General features: G+C 44.2%; 1 protein-coding gene across 3 annotated transcripts in view; it reads left to right on the forward strand.

Annotated features, from left to right (window-relative positions):
• USP25 (ubiquitin specific peptidase 25) overlaps window positions 1–14,409 on the forward strand; it is a 439,609-nt gene that overhangs the window by 369,618 nt on the left and 55,582 nt on the right. For all 3 annotated transcript variants that reach the window (XM_085623051.1, XM_085623052.1, XM_085623053.1), the window contains one exon: window positions 5,968–6,091. In XM_085623051.1, coding sequence (XP_085479177.1) covers window positions 5,968–6,091 — 124 coding nt within the window. The remainder of the gene's footprint in view (window positions 1–5,967; window positions 6,092–14,409) is intronic.

Here is a 14,409-nt window from a genome sequence, read left to right on the forward strand (position 1 = left end):
AGTCCTTCACATGTTATGCTAACTTTTGGCATTTGTAGGATGGTTCTAGAATACTGTTCTAAAGGTTTTTTGTTTGTTTTTTTAATTCGTGGTCATCCGCAAAACGTGTGCCCATTCACAACTTGGGTTAAAAAGGAACCTTACATCGCTTGCCCTTTAACATTGAATTCAAATACTTTTGTCTACCACAAACCTTGAAGTTTATTATAGCATTGTCATCCCTTATCAAACAATTTGAAAGTGCAGGGTGACATTCTGGCTGATGGCATTAACTAGACAAGCAGGACTAGAGCAAGCTGCGAAAGTTCTCTGTTAAAGGATTGAAGCAGTTCAAGCATAAACTCCATTAAATGCCTTCTACAACTATTTAAACATTGTCTTCTGACTGAGCTGGTTCTGGGAACTCCAGATTTCATGAATGACCATGAAGGTGCTGCATCCCAAAACCGCAAAACTTGCAGCAGTCCCAAAGGCCATCATTCATGGTAGCCATTTTGACATCCATCAGTACTCGCACTTCACGTGAAACGTCCTTTGTGCTTAACATTCTTGGCCTCATATTTTGCTCGATCCATTTTAATTGTGTGGCTGTTAAGACGTTTGATAATTGGATTTCTATTGCATCTTTCTAAAGTAATGGATTATGCCAACTGATTTTTAAAGGCAGTGAGGTGATGATGCAAGACATAATAGTTGAGTTTGAAGGGGTTTAAAGCATAGATACTCAGTGCCTGGACATTTTTAGGACAATTGTGATGGATACTTCTAACCACATGTTCCTTACCGTTAGAACAATCACAGGTGCAGGACTTTATCTGGATTTTCAACAGTTAGTCCACGAGCCGGTGGGTGACTTGGTCTCCACGACATCCTCGCACTGCCCCAGAAATGACGATGCATAACTGGATTTAGATGCTACCCCTGCATGCTGACACTATTTTATTCTACTCTCAACATTGTCCGTTCTACCAGAGCTTTAATTCCACATCGGCAGTATGCCAGGAAAAATGCCTAAATGTTCTTACCCTCTCCTCCCTCCCCAAATTTGAGAAAACAGAATTTAAACAATGCTGCGACTGCAGAAAGCAGATCTTGATTATGGACCCGCACAACGTTTGTGGTGCTTGGGTTCCAGTCACAACTCAATTATATGGCAAAATCTCCCTAATAACACCTTCTGATTCTTAATACCATCTTTCTCATCGTAGTCACTTCAGCTCATCATGTGAATAAGCTACAGGTCAACTGGATGCAGCTGCCCTACACAACCTTTTTACTGATAGACTGGTGTTGAGTACCAGGGTAGTCTTTATGCCTAAAGTTGTGATGTCTTTTCACGTTGGGCAATCCATCACCCTCCCAACATTCTTGGTGCACTGCTGTAAAACCTTCCAGGTTCCGAATAGCACCTCAGGAGTATTCTAAAAGTTAGGTTTTTGCGGTTAGAGTATTCACCAGAAAGAGCATCACCGACAATAAGTAAGTTGGACCATAGTACATAATCTCCTACTATGTTCATTGACCGTGTATGGTTAAAGGACCCATAGAAGGACATTTCTTTTTTTTTCTTTTTTTATCCTTATTCACCTCCGGGTCTAATGACACCTTCCCTTGCCTTTCAATGTGGGAGGCATCGGGATCTGGCATTTTCCTCCTGCCGGTACATCTCTTACACCGTCCGATATTATGGCAGCTGCATTGGATCAAACCGATATGAATTGGGGGCCCTTGCTGCAAGAACAGAGTTATGTAGGTGTAATCATTGGACAGGAATTTCCATCTCTTCTCTTCCATAAACCTTAGTTTCGATTACCCCCTGCCCACTTCTGTAACATTGCCTAAAATCTTTTCTTCTTGGACCCATTTCCCAATAAGTCTCTTTTAGACATATAAAACATATACTCAAGCCACTCTGAATGTTGAGGCGAGGTTTCTCTCGCCCAGTTACAACAGATTTCTCTTCTAGCCAGTAGGACTGCATAAAACAGTCACTCTCTAGCAAATCCTACCACTCCTTACATCACACCAAAAATGATTAGTGAAAGGCTTACCTTTATTTGTAGCCAAAAAATACCCGAGTGTCGATTCTACTTCCTCCTAAAATCTCTTAATCTTTGTGCGTTGATTAAACGTGGCTATCTGTCGCCTTTTCAAACCCACACTTTGCATTTGACGTCGGCCTTCCTTTCCCCATTTTTGACAACTTCTCAGGTGTTAGTTATGCCCTATGGAGAGAAAAGAGGTGTTTTTTTTTTTTTTTTTTAAATTAAAAAAGCAGGCTCGACAATGGAATATTCTGTGCACATTGATACTTACAACCTATATTGTAAATCGCCCCTCGGTAAGCATCTTCCCCATACATCTTCTGCCAGTCTGACATCTCCTTCCATGGTGTCTTATAATTCCCAGTACCAAAGAGAGACTTCTTTCCCGGGGGTTTTCCATCTAGTTGCTCTTCCAAGTCATTTCCAATACCCAGAGGCGACTTCCGAATCTGTTCCCAACTCTTCAGTTGCATATATTTAAAATGTGAAATTTTTCCCCCAAAGAGATTTTTTAACTCGTTCCTTGCTATTAGATGTCTACCTTGAGTGACCTCCTCCCAAAAGAGTACTCCAGCATTTCTTATTAATAGCGCCAGTATATCTTTAAGACATTCCGGTGTCCCTGGAGATTCCCAGACTTGAGCTGAGAAGCAGTAGTAATCTAGTTTGGATCATTGCCTTATATACCACATTCTAGCAAGTGCTTGCGGCACGTTTAGTTTGATTTTTTTCTTTTTTTTTTTTTAAGAATTTTGGATCCCCAAACTTGAAAAGAAATCTGTCTGCGCCCATCTTACTTTCTTTTATCATTGTCGAATACATAGTTCACACATCTGAGTGTATTAAAAAGAATTCTAGAATTTGCAATCTGAAAGGCCCAAGCATAATATTGGATGTCTGGTAGAGATCATTCCCCTTTCTCTCTTCTTCTCCGCAACTTTTTCCGAGGGATCCGATCCCCTTATGAGCCCAAATAAAGGCGTTTATCGACTGTTGGATTTTATCTATTGACGCTTTCTCAAAATGCTGGTGAAAAGTATTAAATAGATGCGAAATTTTTGGCAGTATCACCATTTTAATCAAATTAACCCTCCCAAAGATTATGGGGAGATGGACCCAGCCCTTCGTTAACTCAGATGTGGGAACTATAAATCGCAAAGAGCATGTTGCTTCATCACAGACCTTAAAAAGGCACGGGATTTGGGCGTGTGTATGGCTATGCTTTTACTTGATTTGTCTAGGTTCAAGTACATAATGATATTAAAATCTCCTGCCGTAATCGCAGGACCTGGGAAGTCAAACAGGTTGCTAAACACTGCTTTTAATGGTTCACAATCAGGGGTTTGGGCCATAGTTACCCACTAATGTTAGTGGACTACCACCTATTTTTATGTTTGCTATAAACCATCTGCCACCCTTGTATCCAAAAGCCATATTTTTCCCCCTTGTTTTTCACCACTATTGCCAACCCTCTAATGTTGATGGTCTGCTCTGTGCATATCATCTCTTGCACCCAGCTTTGCTTTGAAAACCGTTCCGTATACTCCTTTTATCGAATTGGTTTCTTGTAAAATCGAAATTTGTGCTGGAGAGTCTCTAAGACACTGTAGTATCTTATCTCTTCTACCCTTCGTACCTAACCCATTAACATTCCATGTTAGTATCTGAGGAGTCATCTCCCTGCTGTACTCTCCAGCCCTTCAATTGAATATCACTGTATCTATTAGCTGCCATCTTCCTCTCTGAGGTGTTCGAGGATCTTTTTATACATTTTTTTCCCACATGCTCCCTACCTGATACACCCCTCCTTACCCCCCCCCCCGCCCCCAGCTCCCTTTCGAGAACCCACCCATACTTCCTTTTGGACCTGATGCTAGTCCAATTTTCTTCCCATCCCACTGGCATGCACTACCACCGAACCCATATACTGAAAAGAACTCCTGTTACCCCGCCAACATCCTCCCTTATTTTATCTCACCGTGATTTCTTTTGTGCATCAATCTCTGGATTCCTCTCTCCCCTTCTTGATAGCCTCCAAAAGGTCATCAGCCTCTCTTAAACATCTCAAAGAATGCATTTTATTATTGTGCATAACTCTCAGATGCCAGTAATTTGCGTAGCCTGCTCTGGATGTAATTTTTGGTTAGCCCCCTCCACCAAGTTACTGGCTTCTTCTTTCTGCCCTTTAAGTATTTCCAAACTTTGCCTTTCTGAGCTAGCCCCCCTACCTCTCTGTTGTGTGGCTTCCTTGCCTGTGATCTGCTTTTCCGCTCCCTCTGTCAGTAAAAATGAACTCTTCTCTTTTCCCTCTCGAGCCCCGTGGGGTCCCCGAACCTCTGACTGATGCGAGAGCAGCGCTTGTGCTGCCGCTATCCCAGAGGAGACCTCGTGCAGCTGCCCTGCTGCTCCTTCTGAGCTCCAGGGCGGCTCTGATCCAGCAGGTTTCTCCTGGCATCCACTTGCATCGAATCCACGCCTTTTTTCACGTACTCCTTGCACCTCAGGCACCGTCAGTCAGTCCGGTGAGGCACATTGATTTAGATCCAAAAAAAAGAAAGAGGTTGGGGGTTAATACTTAATCCGGTGGTGGTGCACTCACCAGCACCTAGCGACCCGCGTCTGTGGAGGCCGCCTTGCTCTCCAACAGAGATGGAATGACATATCGGATTCTTTCCAGCAGGATTTTTTATAGGTCATTCCTGAACCCCATGAGGCATGCATATTTTCTATTCTGTGAAAGACTATAGGATGTTCTGCTAGAAGCTGAGGGCTACTTGCAGACTGGACTGTCCCTTTAGTCCTATTATTGATTACAGCAGTTCATTCTCAGACAGCAGTTTGGCTACTCAAGTCTCTCCATCAATCTTACTCTGACCAGAGTGTATCCAAACAAATGACCCAAGTTGTGGCCACCTGGAGACTGAGATCATCCATTCCACAAGGTAGCTTTTATTGTAAAACTGTGCTTAAGCGCCATGTGAAAGCTATGTCTCTTTAGACTTGAGATGAGAACTTTTAATATCCACTTGCGTTAAACAATACTCGGAATCCCCTGTGAGTATGGTGCTCAAGTCCTAGACAATAAGATGCCATCTGGAAAAAAAAGGCAAGTCCATTATACGTATCTACTGATAGACAACTTCTTACCAGTAGAATGCATGTTTGGATGCTCCTATTCCTAGCATGCAGTGGTTTAATAGCACTTTGATGGTGACTGCTTCCCCAAACTCTAATTATTCAGGTAAGGAGCAAAACTAGAAAGATGTGAAATCCTGTACGTTTTTCAGACCACATTTCTGATTATTTCAAGCTTTTCCTGCACCGCTGATGCCAAATTGCTTATTCATTCCAGATACTATGGGCGGATATGATTATCTTCTCTCAGGTTTTTCCAGAAGGTTTTAAGTCTTGCCTGAAGAGGGCTTTGTGGTATCTCTGCAGTATTTTTAAAAGGCATATTTGATCCCTGTGTGGTTGCGATCCTCGTAAATCTTACAAATAAGGGGCTCTGACCCACACTCCGGTAATGTACATTTATTTGTCACATCACAAATGAAGGTAATTGAATCCGGAGAAATGTCCACTAAGGTTAAACATATTTGGGGCTGGCTCTACATAGATTCTAGCCCTTGGATTATCAGGGTTTTCACTTGAATCTAAAAATGTAAATTATAATGTATACCGCAAGCCACTTTAAAACAATTTTTTATTTAACCAATGAGAGCTTGTTTCATTTTGTTTATTTCACAGGTTTTTTCGGTTAGTTTAGAATCACATTTCAGGTAGCTGTATTGAATGGAAGAAAGACCATTTGGTGATAATTGTTTTTGATTTTTTTATATTGTAGCAAACCTTGTAAAAACATTCATCTTTATGAGCATTGGTTCTTAGTCTTTCTCAGTGTGTTTTCTTTTTAATATAGGTATGTGGATGCCTTGTTGTACCTGATCTATGCTTATCAGTATAACAAAGAACTCTTGTCGAAAGGACTGTACCGAGGACTCCATCAGGAGCTCATATCGCATTACAGAAGAGAATGCTTCCTTGTAAGTACAGCACAATGACAATTGAGTGTCCAATTTTTTAAAACATTGCAAGTGAAATTGGAAGAGTTTGACACTACAGTATTTTAAGTAATACACTGTAAAATGTGAAGTTCGAGCAGTAATTGAAGGAAATATAAGGTGCTCTACAACCCCGGCTGGATGTTGATGTTTTAGTGGAATCGGCTTTTTCTCTTTTTTTTTTTTTTTTTTTTTACATTTTGACGATTTGACCTTTCCCTCAACCTTCTCCTTGTCTTAAAGAACAGACAACCATATTCCATAATACTCATGTCAGGCAGTTAGAAAACTACTGACGCTGTGTGCTAAACTGGTGATAGTTTTAGAAATGCTTTCTTCCACCCCTCAGAAAGAGTGTATTTTTAATTATAGTTTTTGCAATAACATATATCTGTTTTCAGAATATCATGAAATTTTGCTTTTTAGGTACACTTAAGTGCAATATATAAGTTCAGTATTGTGATAAAAGACTAACAAAAAAGTATCCTTCCCGGAGGGACTAGAACATTGTGGCCTTGAGAGCGATCTGGTATAAATATCATATTTTGTCTGCGAACCCCGTGAGAGCCATGATGTTCGGAATGTAATCTGAGATAGGCTGCTCTGTGGTGTAGCTTTAAATTGAAGGTTTCTTGTATGCAAATGGTTGCACCTCTCTCATCCTTCTGTTATCTAATTCTACTATGTCCCTGCACCTTGGTTTGTTCTGGAAAACGAACTTTTCACCGGAGACGTGTATTGTCTCTGACAAAGCAATTTTGAGCTGTGCGGCAAAATAAAATAAAAAAATTAGCCAATTCAGTGGTCACAAACCTATCTCACTTTTAACTTTAACCTGCCTAATTTGCATTTTAAATCGAGCTGCAGATGTATGTATCTCATTTATAAGTTGTGCAGCATTGGTGCCTGGAAGCAAAACTGTCTACATTTAAAGAATGCATGCATGTATTTCTACACAATTAGTCATTTACTTAATATGTAGATCTAAATATACACACCTGCTTGAAAGGTAAACAAAATGTAAGGAATGCAGAGATTGCTTTAAGGACTTGGTCATTCTTAGGCAGTTATCATTCAGATAACAAATTAATCACATTGATGTCTGGAATGACTGAAACCAAAATAACTGTTTGGGTATCTTCAAAAATTAGACCGGATACCTGAAGTTTGATTTGTGCTTCTTCCGTTTTGAAACCCATTGATTCGACCTTCTGACACCATGACTGTCATGCTAAAATAAATAGGACGCACAATCTGGAAAAAAGATTTAATTTTGAGTTTTAGAAACCACTTTTTTCTACTTCAGCCATACATGAAGATGTAGGTGCAACTAGCTTAGAAATTACTAAAATTGAAAACCCTTTTAAACAAATGGGTGGTACAATTTGTAGTTGCATTCAGTGCTGGGACTGGAAACGCCAAGATCTCATAAAGTGGCAATCAAAGTGTGGCAGTGGTAGGAGGGTGATCCACAAGGGGAAGAGGTTTGAAAGTCTGACTACAAATTTATAAGTTTTTTTTTTTTAACTCTGCCGATACGAAATTGTCACCAAGGACAAAGGTGACAGTAAATCTGTTGTGGTTTACTTAATTTAGCACAAAGAGGATGGATTATGAAATCTCCTACAAGGTTAAAGTACCTGCTTCCGAGATCTGTGTGTCCAGCAATTTTCAGGGAAATATAATGTAAGATAACCCTGGTATTTAATTTACTAGTGCAAGAAAGTTCTGTTTTGTCAAGTAGGTTTTGACTAATAAAGTATATACAGTGGGTTAATGTGCTTGCTGCTGAGCACATACTATTAGTACAAACAAACCCCAACCAGTGCCTTACATTTTCAATCCTGAGTGTTTCTCCCGGCTTACACTCTTAGCATATGTCTACCAGTAAGGATGATTTGACTCCTACTCATTGTAAACCTCATTGCCTTATGTAACATGTAACAATGGCTGCACATTGATTTACACACGTGTCTGATTTATTGTCTCCCTGTATAATGTGTGCGTGTGATGTAAAGCTCTCACACCTGCATTGGGATGAGTAGGGCTGCAAAATAATTAAATTAGTAAGTGCCATTAAATTGTTATTTAACTATCACACAGATCCATCTGACATTCTTACGTTGCATGCATGTTTCTTATTTACAGGAATTAAAGTCAAATGTTCAGCCTCCAAATCTTACATAAAGAGCTGCGTGTCTTTGTTTCCCTACGTTGCCTTGGCATCTCTAGGTGTTAGGCTCCAGAGAGCTCTCAGTTAGGATGATAATGGAACTTGAACCGGAGGGCTGAAGGCCCTTTAGATCAGGCTTTTGATTTTGGCCCGTCTGGAAGTGAAAATAAGAAAGCCCCCCTGCTCGGGACGGAAAGTAGACAGCTTGCGGGCGCTGCTGAACGTGCCATGGTGTCAGCAAATTGCACTGGGACAAATTCTGTATTTTTCACTGGAACCGGGCCGGCACTGGCTCAAAAATAACTGGCACATGCGGTTGGATCCCCCTAATTTCCAGGACTGGTTGCGTTTTAGAAACTGCCTTTTTCACCAAGTAAATAAAATGTGATGGGGTGACAATGTCTCAGTAATACTTTTGTTTCGAAACAAAAAAAGTCTCCTTCAACTTATTCTATGCTCGTTAAACCCAGAGCACCATCTGGTATACAGCACACAAGGCTGGGAGAGGATTGCAAATGAAATGTATTGCAAGTGCGACAGCATATGCCACAAAGGAAAAGCCATGATGGCTCACAAGGTGAGACACGACCTTACCAATAAAGGTGACACTTCACAGGCTTGAGGGTCGGCGACCGGGGTGTGTCCCCTCTCAAATATAATTGAGGGATGCTGCCCAATCAAACATGTGCCCTGATAGAACCCACATTAGTTGGACAGTGGGACGCCGATAATGCCGTCGGTGCTGGTATAACGAAACATAGGTACCTGAATGTTTGATTTTCCATGTAGAAAACACAATTTGTTTAAGCTTTCGGATTTTCTCCGTTTCAGTTAATTGTCTTACTTTTCGTATGCGCTGCGAAGGGCCTGCTGGTGGAATCTGCTTCTCTTCCAGGGGATCCTCATCAATAGTCATAAGCACTGAATATTCCCGCCCATGTGCGGGGACCCCGGAAATAATACAATTATATATATGTAAAAAGCATACATATATACAGCTCTGTATATGTATAAACATATATCATTTTTTCCAAGCAAATGCAGCTCCCATAAAAGGCTAGGCAATGTAAATATACACATCCAATAACACATATATATATATATATATATATATATATATATATATATATATATATATAGGTATAACAATACACCTAAATCTCTTTTTTTTTTTTTTTAATGAGGTAAACACTCATGAGAAAGCAAAAAATAAAGAGAACAAACTGTGGAAAAACACAGATGTACAACACATTGCCAGCCTGCAGGCTGCATTGCAATATAATACCATAGAGACTAAAAAGCCCTGTACAGGTAAAAAACTGGCACCGTGCCTTTAAGGCAGCCCTGACTTCCATATCCCATCATGCCTCAGGGGTGACAGTTAGGTCAGTTGTTCTTTCCGGCTCCTTCAGTCAGGACCCTGGAATTCAGCTCTCTTCTTTTTTGACTCTTTAGTCAAGAATTATTACTACTTTAAGATTTTTTGGACTTCTTCTTAGAACTTCTTTGAGGAAGTCTGTATCCTGTGTTTTTCTGACTGACTTTTTTGCTATTTTGTCAGAAAAATGCCTTCTTTATTTGTTCCATGTCCATCTTGTGGAAAAAAGGCGGCTTCAGACACACATGAGGTGTGTATTATCTGTCTGCCGGACTCTCACTCTCCAGCAACTTGCCATCATTGTGAAGACCTTTCCAAAAGGACTTTGAAGGAGAGGGAGAGGATTAGGCTGTATGGCCTAGCAGAACGGTCGACGTCGAAGCAGTTGGTCCCTGTTTGCTCCCAATCGACGTCGGGCTCGGCGTCGAAGACTCCAGCGGCGGGATCGTCGCTGAGAGGTGAGGAGTCAAGGGGAAGTCATGCTGCAAAGAGAAAATCGTCGTCGACTTTAGATTCAGCGTCGAAGCGGATGCGTTCGACATCGACGGCGTCTAAAAGCTCGGCGTCGAGGACTCGGCGCCATAGTTCAACGTCGAAAAAGCATCTGTCGACGTCAAGAGAAGATCGATCGACGTCTGCACAGAGATATCGTTCGTCGTCGAAAGAAAGACATCGTTCGACGTCGAGGTCGGCGAGACATCATTCGACGTCGCAAGAAGTACGTAGACGATCTCCACAGTCGACGTCGAGACCAAGATCGCCGTCAAGATCAAGATCGCCGTCGAGGAAACATCGTTCGACGGCGAAGAGGCTTTCGACGTCGTCGGAGCATTCGACGTCGAGACAGAAGTCTCCGTCAGGAGTGACGTCGAGGCAGACGCCTCCGTCAGGGCCGACGTCGAGGCAGGAGCCTCCGTCGGAGTCGACGTCGAGGCAGAGGCCTCCGTCGGAGTCGACGTCGAGGCAAAGGCCTCCGTCGGAGTCGACGTCGAGGCAGGTGCCTCCGTCGGAGTCGACGTCGAGGCAAAGGCCTCCGTCGGAGTCGACGTCGAGGCAGGTGCCTCCGTCGGAGTCGACGTCGAGGCAGGTGCCTCCGTCCTCACAGGTCTCCAAAGCTTTGGTGAGGTACATGAAGCCTCCGTCGAAGATAATCTCGACGTCGAGACAAGAAGCTCGGAGCCTCGAAGATTCGAGTCAAAGATCTCCGGTGATAGGCCTATCACCGTCGAGGCAGCCCTCTGTTGAGGGTACGCAGGAGGTGTCACATATTCGCCTCACGATTCGACCAGTCTCAAGGCGGAAATCTCCTCATAGACTGATATATACGACTCCTGAATCAGCGCGTCTCATATCTATCTCGCCTTCAGGATCAGAGGGCTCAGGTTCAAGATCAGAATCACCAGAGCTTGTGCATCAATCTCCAGTACCTGCAAGAGAAAGTTCGCAGGAGGAGGACAATGCTGTACCACAAAGTCCCGTAAGGGAGATGCCTCAGGACCCTGCTATGCCAGACGCAATAAAGGCATCGCTAACAAGAATAAGGGGCGTGGTATTCCCAGCGACACCGATCAGACCAAGATCTCGAGAAAGGGAATCCCGAAGTCACTCTCGAGCACCAAGAAGGCGATCCAGGTCTCCCTCCCGCAGAAGAGAGTCGACCAGATCAGAGAGAAGGCGCCGTAGGACCCCTTCTACCTCCCCTTCTTCCAGATCATCCAAAAGGGATTATTCACCGACACTCTCGGAGACGCCACCCTCTCGGGTATCTCCGGTAGATGATATTTCTACGTTTCAAGAAGTGTTGTGTAGAGGAGCTACAAAATTAAATATCCCTATGCCGGTTCAGGAGACCACTTCATCCATAATTTTTGAAACTCTTCATGAACGCACAGTGTCACGCCCTTTATTGCCGTTAGTCCCCGGTTTGCTACAACCGGTAATGGATATCTTTCTCACACCAGCAACCACCAAAACGGCGCCGGCGAGAATTCTAAAAAAGTACCGTCCAGCTCCGGAGGATCCTCTATTCCTTAAATCGGATCCTCCACCGGACTCTGTCCTCACCGCCGCTGCCAGGAAGACGCATGCAGTAGCGGGATCTTCAACGGTACCACCAGATAAGGACAGTAAAACACAAGACTCCTGGGGGAGGAAAGTTTGCGGCTCAGCATCCTCAAGCCTTAAGGTGGCGAGTGCCTCGGCTCTTCTGGGGCGCTATGATAGGTCATTATGGGACTCTCTGCAGAGGTTCATTGACAAAGTTCCATCAGAGGACAGACGGGACTTTGAAGAGATTTTGCATGAGGGGAGTCTGGTTTCTAACCAGATCATAAGTGCAGCGGCAGATGGGGCAACACTGGCAGCGCATGAATATGCACATGGAGTCACAGCCAGAAGATCATCCTGGCTTAGATTGACGGCCTTGAAACCGGAAGCGCAGGCAAGAATTTTAAATCTGCCTTTCTCCGGTAGTTCTCTTTTTGGGTCCCATGCAGACGAAGAAATGGCCCGTATGAAAGCAGAGCTGGAGACCATGAAAGCTGTCGGGCTTGAAAAGAGAAAAGAGTTTCGATGCCGCAAGGGAAATGACAGGCGCAGTTACCAACAGAGGGTTCAAACCCCTCATTGGCAAAAGAACCAGGACCAGCAAGGTCAAAAGAAACCACAATACCAGTCCCGCAAGCCATCCAGGGGACGAGGTAAAAACAGGCAGTCTAATGCTGGAAACAAAGCTCCGGGGAAGCAATGAGAAGCCGCTTCCTCCGATGCTGTCCACCGCTCCCGTGGGAGGAAGTGTTGCACATCATCTTCCAGAGTGGCAATCCATCACAAAGGACAAGTGGGTACTGAATATACTGCGTCATGGGTACTCGCTTCGTTTCAAAAGTCACCCCCCATCGATTCCTCCTGTCAATTCATCCCAGCATCTAAAGCAGCTCAGAGAAGAGGTAGCGACGCTACTACTCAAATCTGCAATAGAGAAAGTGCCCATAAACCAGAGAGGAAAGGGAGTTTACTCCAGATACTTTCTCATCCAAAAGAGGAGTGTGAAGGTAGAGTTCAGACCCATTTTAGACCTACGGATACTGAACAAGCACATAAGAAAGGAAAAATTTCGCATGCTGGCGCTCCACCAAATATATCCTCTTCTCCGGATGGGCGATTGGATGTGTTCACTGGACCTTCAGGATGCATATTTCCATATTCCCATCCTAAGGAATCATCGAAAATTTCTCAGGTTTGTGGTAGGCAACTCTCACTATCAGTTCAAAGTCCTCCCATTTGGCCTGAAGTCAGCTCCGCGAGTATTCACAAAATGCGTGGCAGTAGTAGCGGCTGCTCTGAGACGCGCAGGAGTCTTCGTCTATCCCTACCTAGACGACTGGCTAATAAAGGGCTCATCACCACAGAATGTGCGGTCACAGCTGTCGCTATGCCTGAACTTATGTCGCAAGTTGGGTCTCAGAGTGAATGTCAAAAAGTCCAATTTTTCACCAACGCAGAGGATCCACTACCTGGGTGCAACTATAGACTCCGTAGTAGGAAAAGTGTTTCCTTCGGAGGAAAGACAGTCATCCATTATGCTAAAAGGCAGACAGATCATAACCAGCAATCTGTCGTCGGCAAGGCGAATCTCATCTCTGCTAGGGGCCATGGCATCCTGCATCTTCCTAGTGCCCAATGCCAGGCTAAGGATGCGTCCTCTCCAGCAAGATCTCGAGGACAAATGGGATCAAAGGAACTCCCTGTGGGAAGAAAAGGTTTGCCTCTCCTCTGCAGCCAAACAGTCAGTCAAGTGGTGGCTGAAGCCAAGGAATCTACAAGTGGGGATCCCCTTCCATCAAGAGCCCCCAATTCAGACCTTAATCACCGACGCATCCCTTCAGGGATGGGGTGCGCATTTTGGGACTCTGCAAACTCAGGGACGGTGGTCCAGCAGCGAGCAGTTGTACCACATCAACATGCTGGAGCTCAGGGCAGTCCACCTAGCCCTCAAAGCGTTCCTGCCTGCGATCACGACGAGTACCATTCTAGTACAGACGGACAATACCACCACAATGTACTACCTGAACAAGCAGGGGGGTACTCGATCCAGAACGCTCTCGCTGGAAGCTCAGTCCCTGTGGCACTGGATCCTAGCAAGGAACATCTCATTGAAAGCGGTGCACCTACCAGGAGAACTCAACGTGCAAGCAGACTTGCTCAGTCGGCATTTTCAAGAACCAGAGGACTGGGTGATCAACGACGAGGTGTTAGAAGACATCTTCGAGGAATGGGGGCGCCCGCAAGTGGACCTCTTCGCGGACGAGCAAAACACAAAATGCCGAGGCTTCGCCTCAAGATACCATCGACCAGGATCCCTAGGGAATGCCCTTTTGATCAGTTGGTCAATGACATTTGTGTACGCTTTTCCGCCTCTCCCACTAATTCCCAAGGTGGTGACCAAGCTACAGAATTCATCTGCCAAGATGATCCTCATAGCACCGGACTGGCCGAGGCAGTGGTGGTACACGGATCTCCTACACATGTCGATCCGCCCCCACAAGCGGCTGCCGTGCAGGCCGGACTTGTTATCCAAGATGCAGGGGAAGATTTACCATCCCAGCCTTCCCTCGCTGAGCTTAACAGCATGGCTCCTGAAGTCCTCCAGTATGGCCATCTGAACCTCCCTCAAGAGTGTATGTCCATACTGAAGGAAGCCAGGAGGCCTTCGACAAGACACTCCTACTTCTGTAAGTGGAAAAGATT

Source organism: Triturus cristatus, chromosome 8, assembly GCF_964204655.1.
Source record: "Triturus cristatus chromosome 8, aTriCri1.1, whole genome shotgun sequence".
Classification (NCBI taxonomy): domain Eukaryota; kingdom Metazoa; phylum Chordata; class Amphibia; order Caudata; family Salamandridae; genus Triturus; species Triturus cristatus.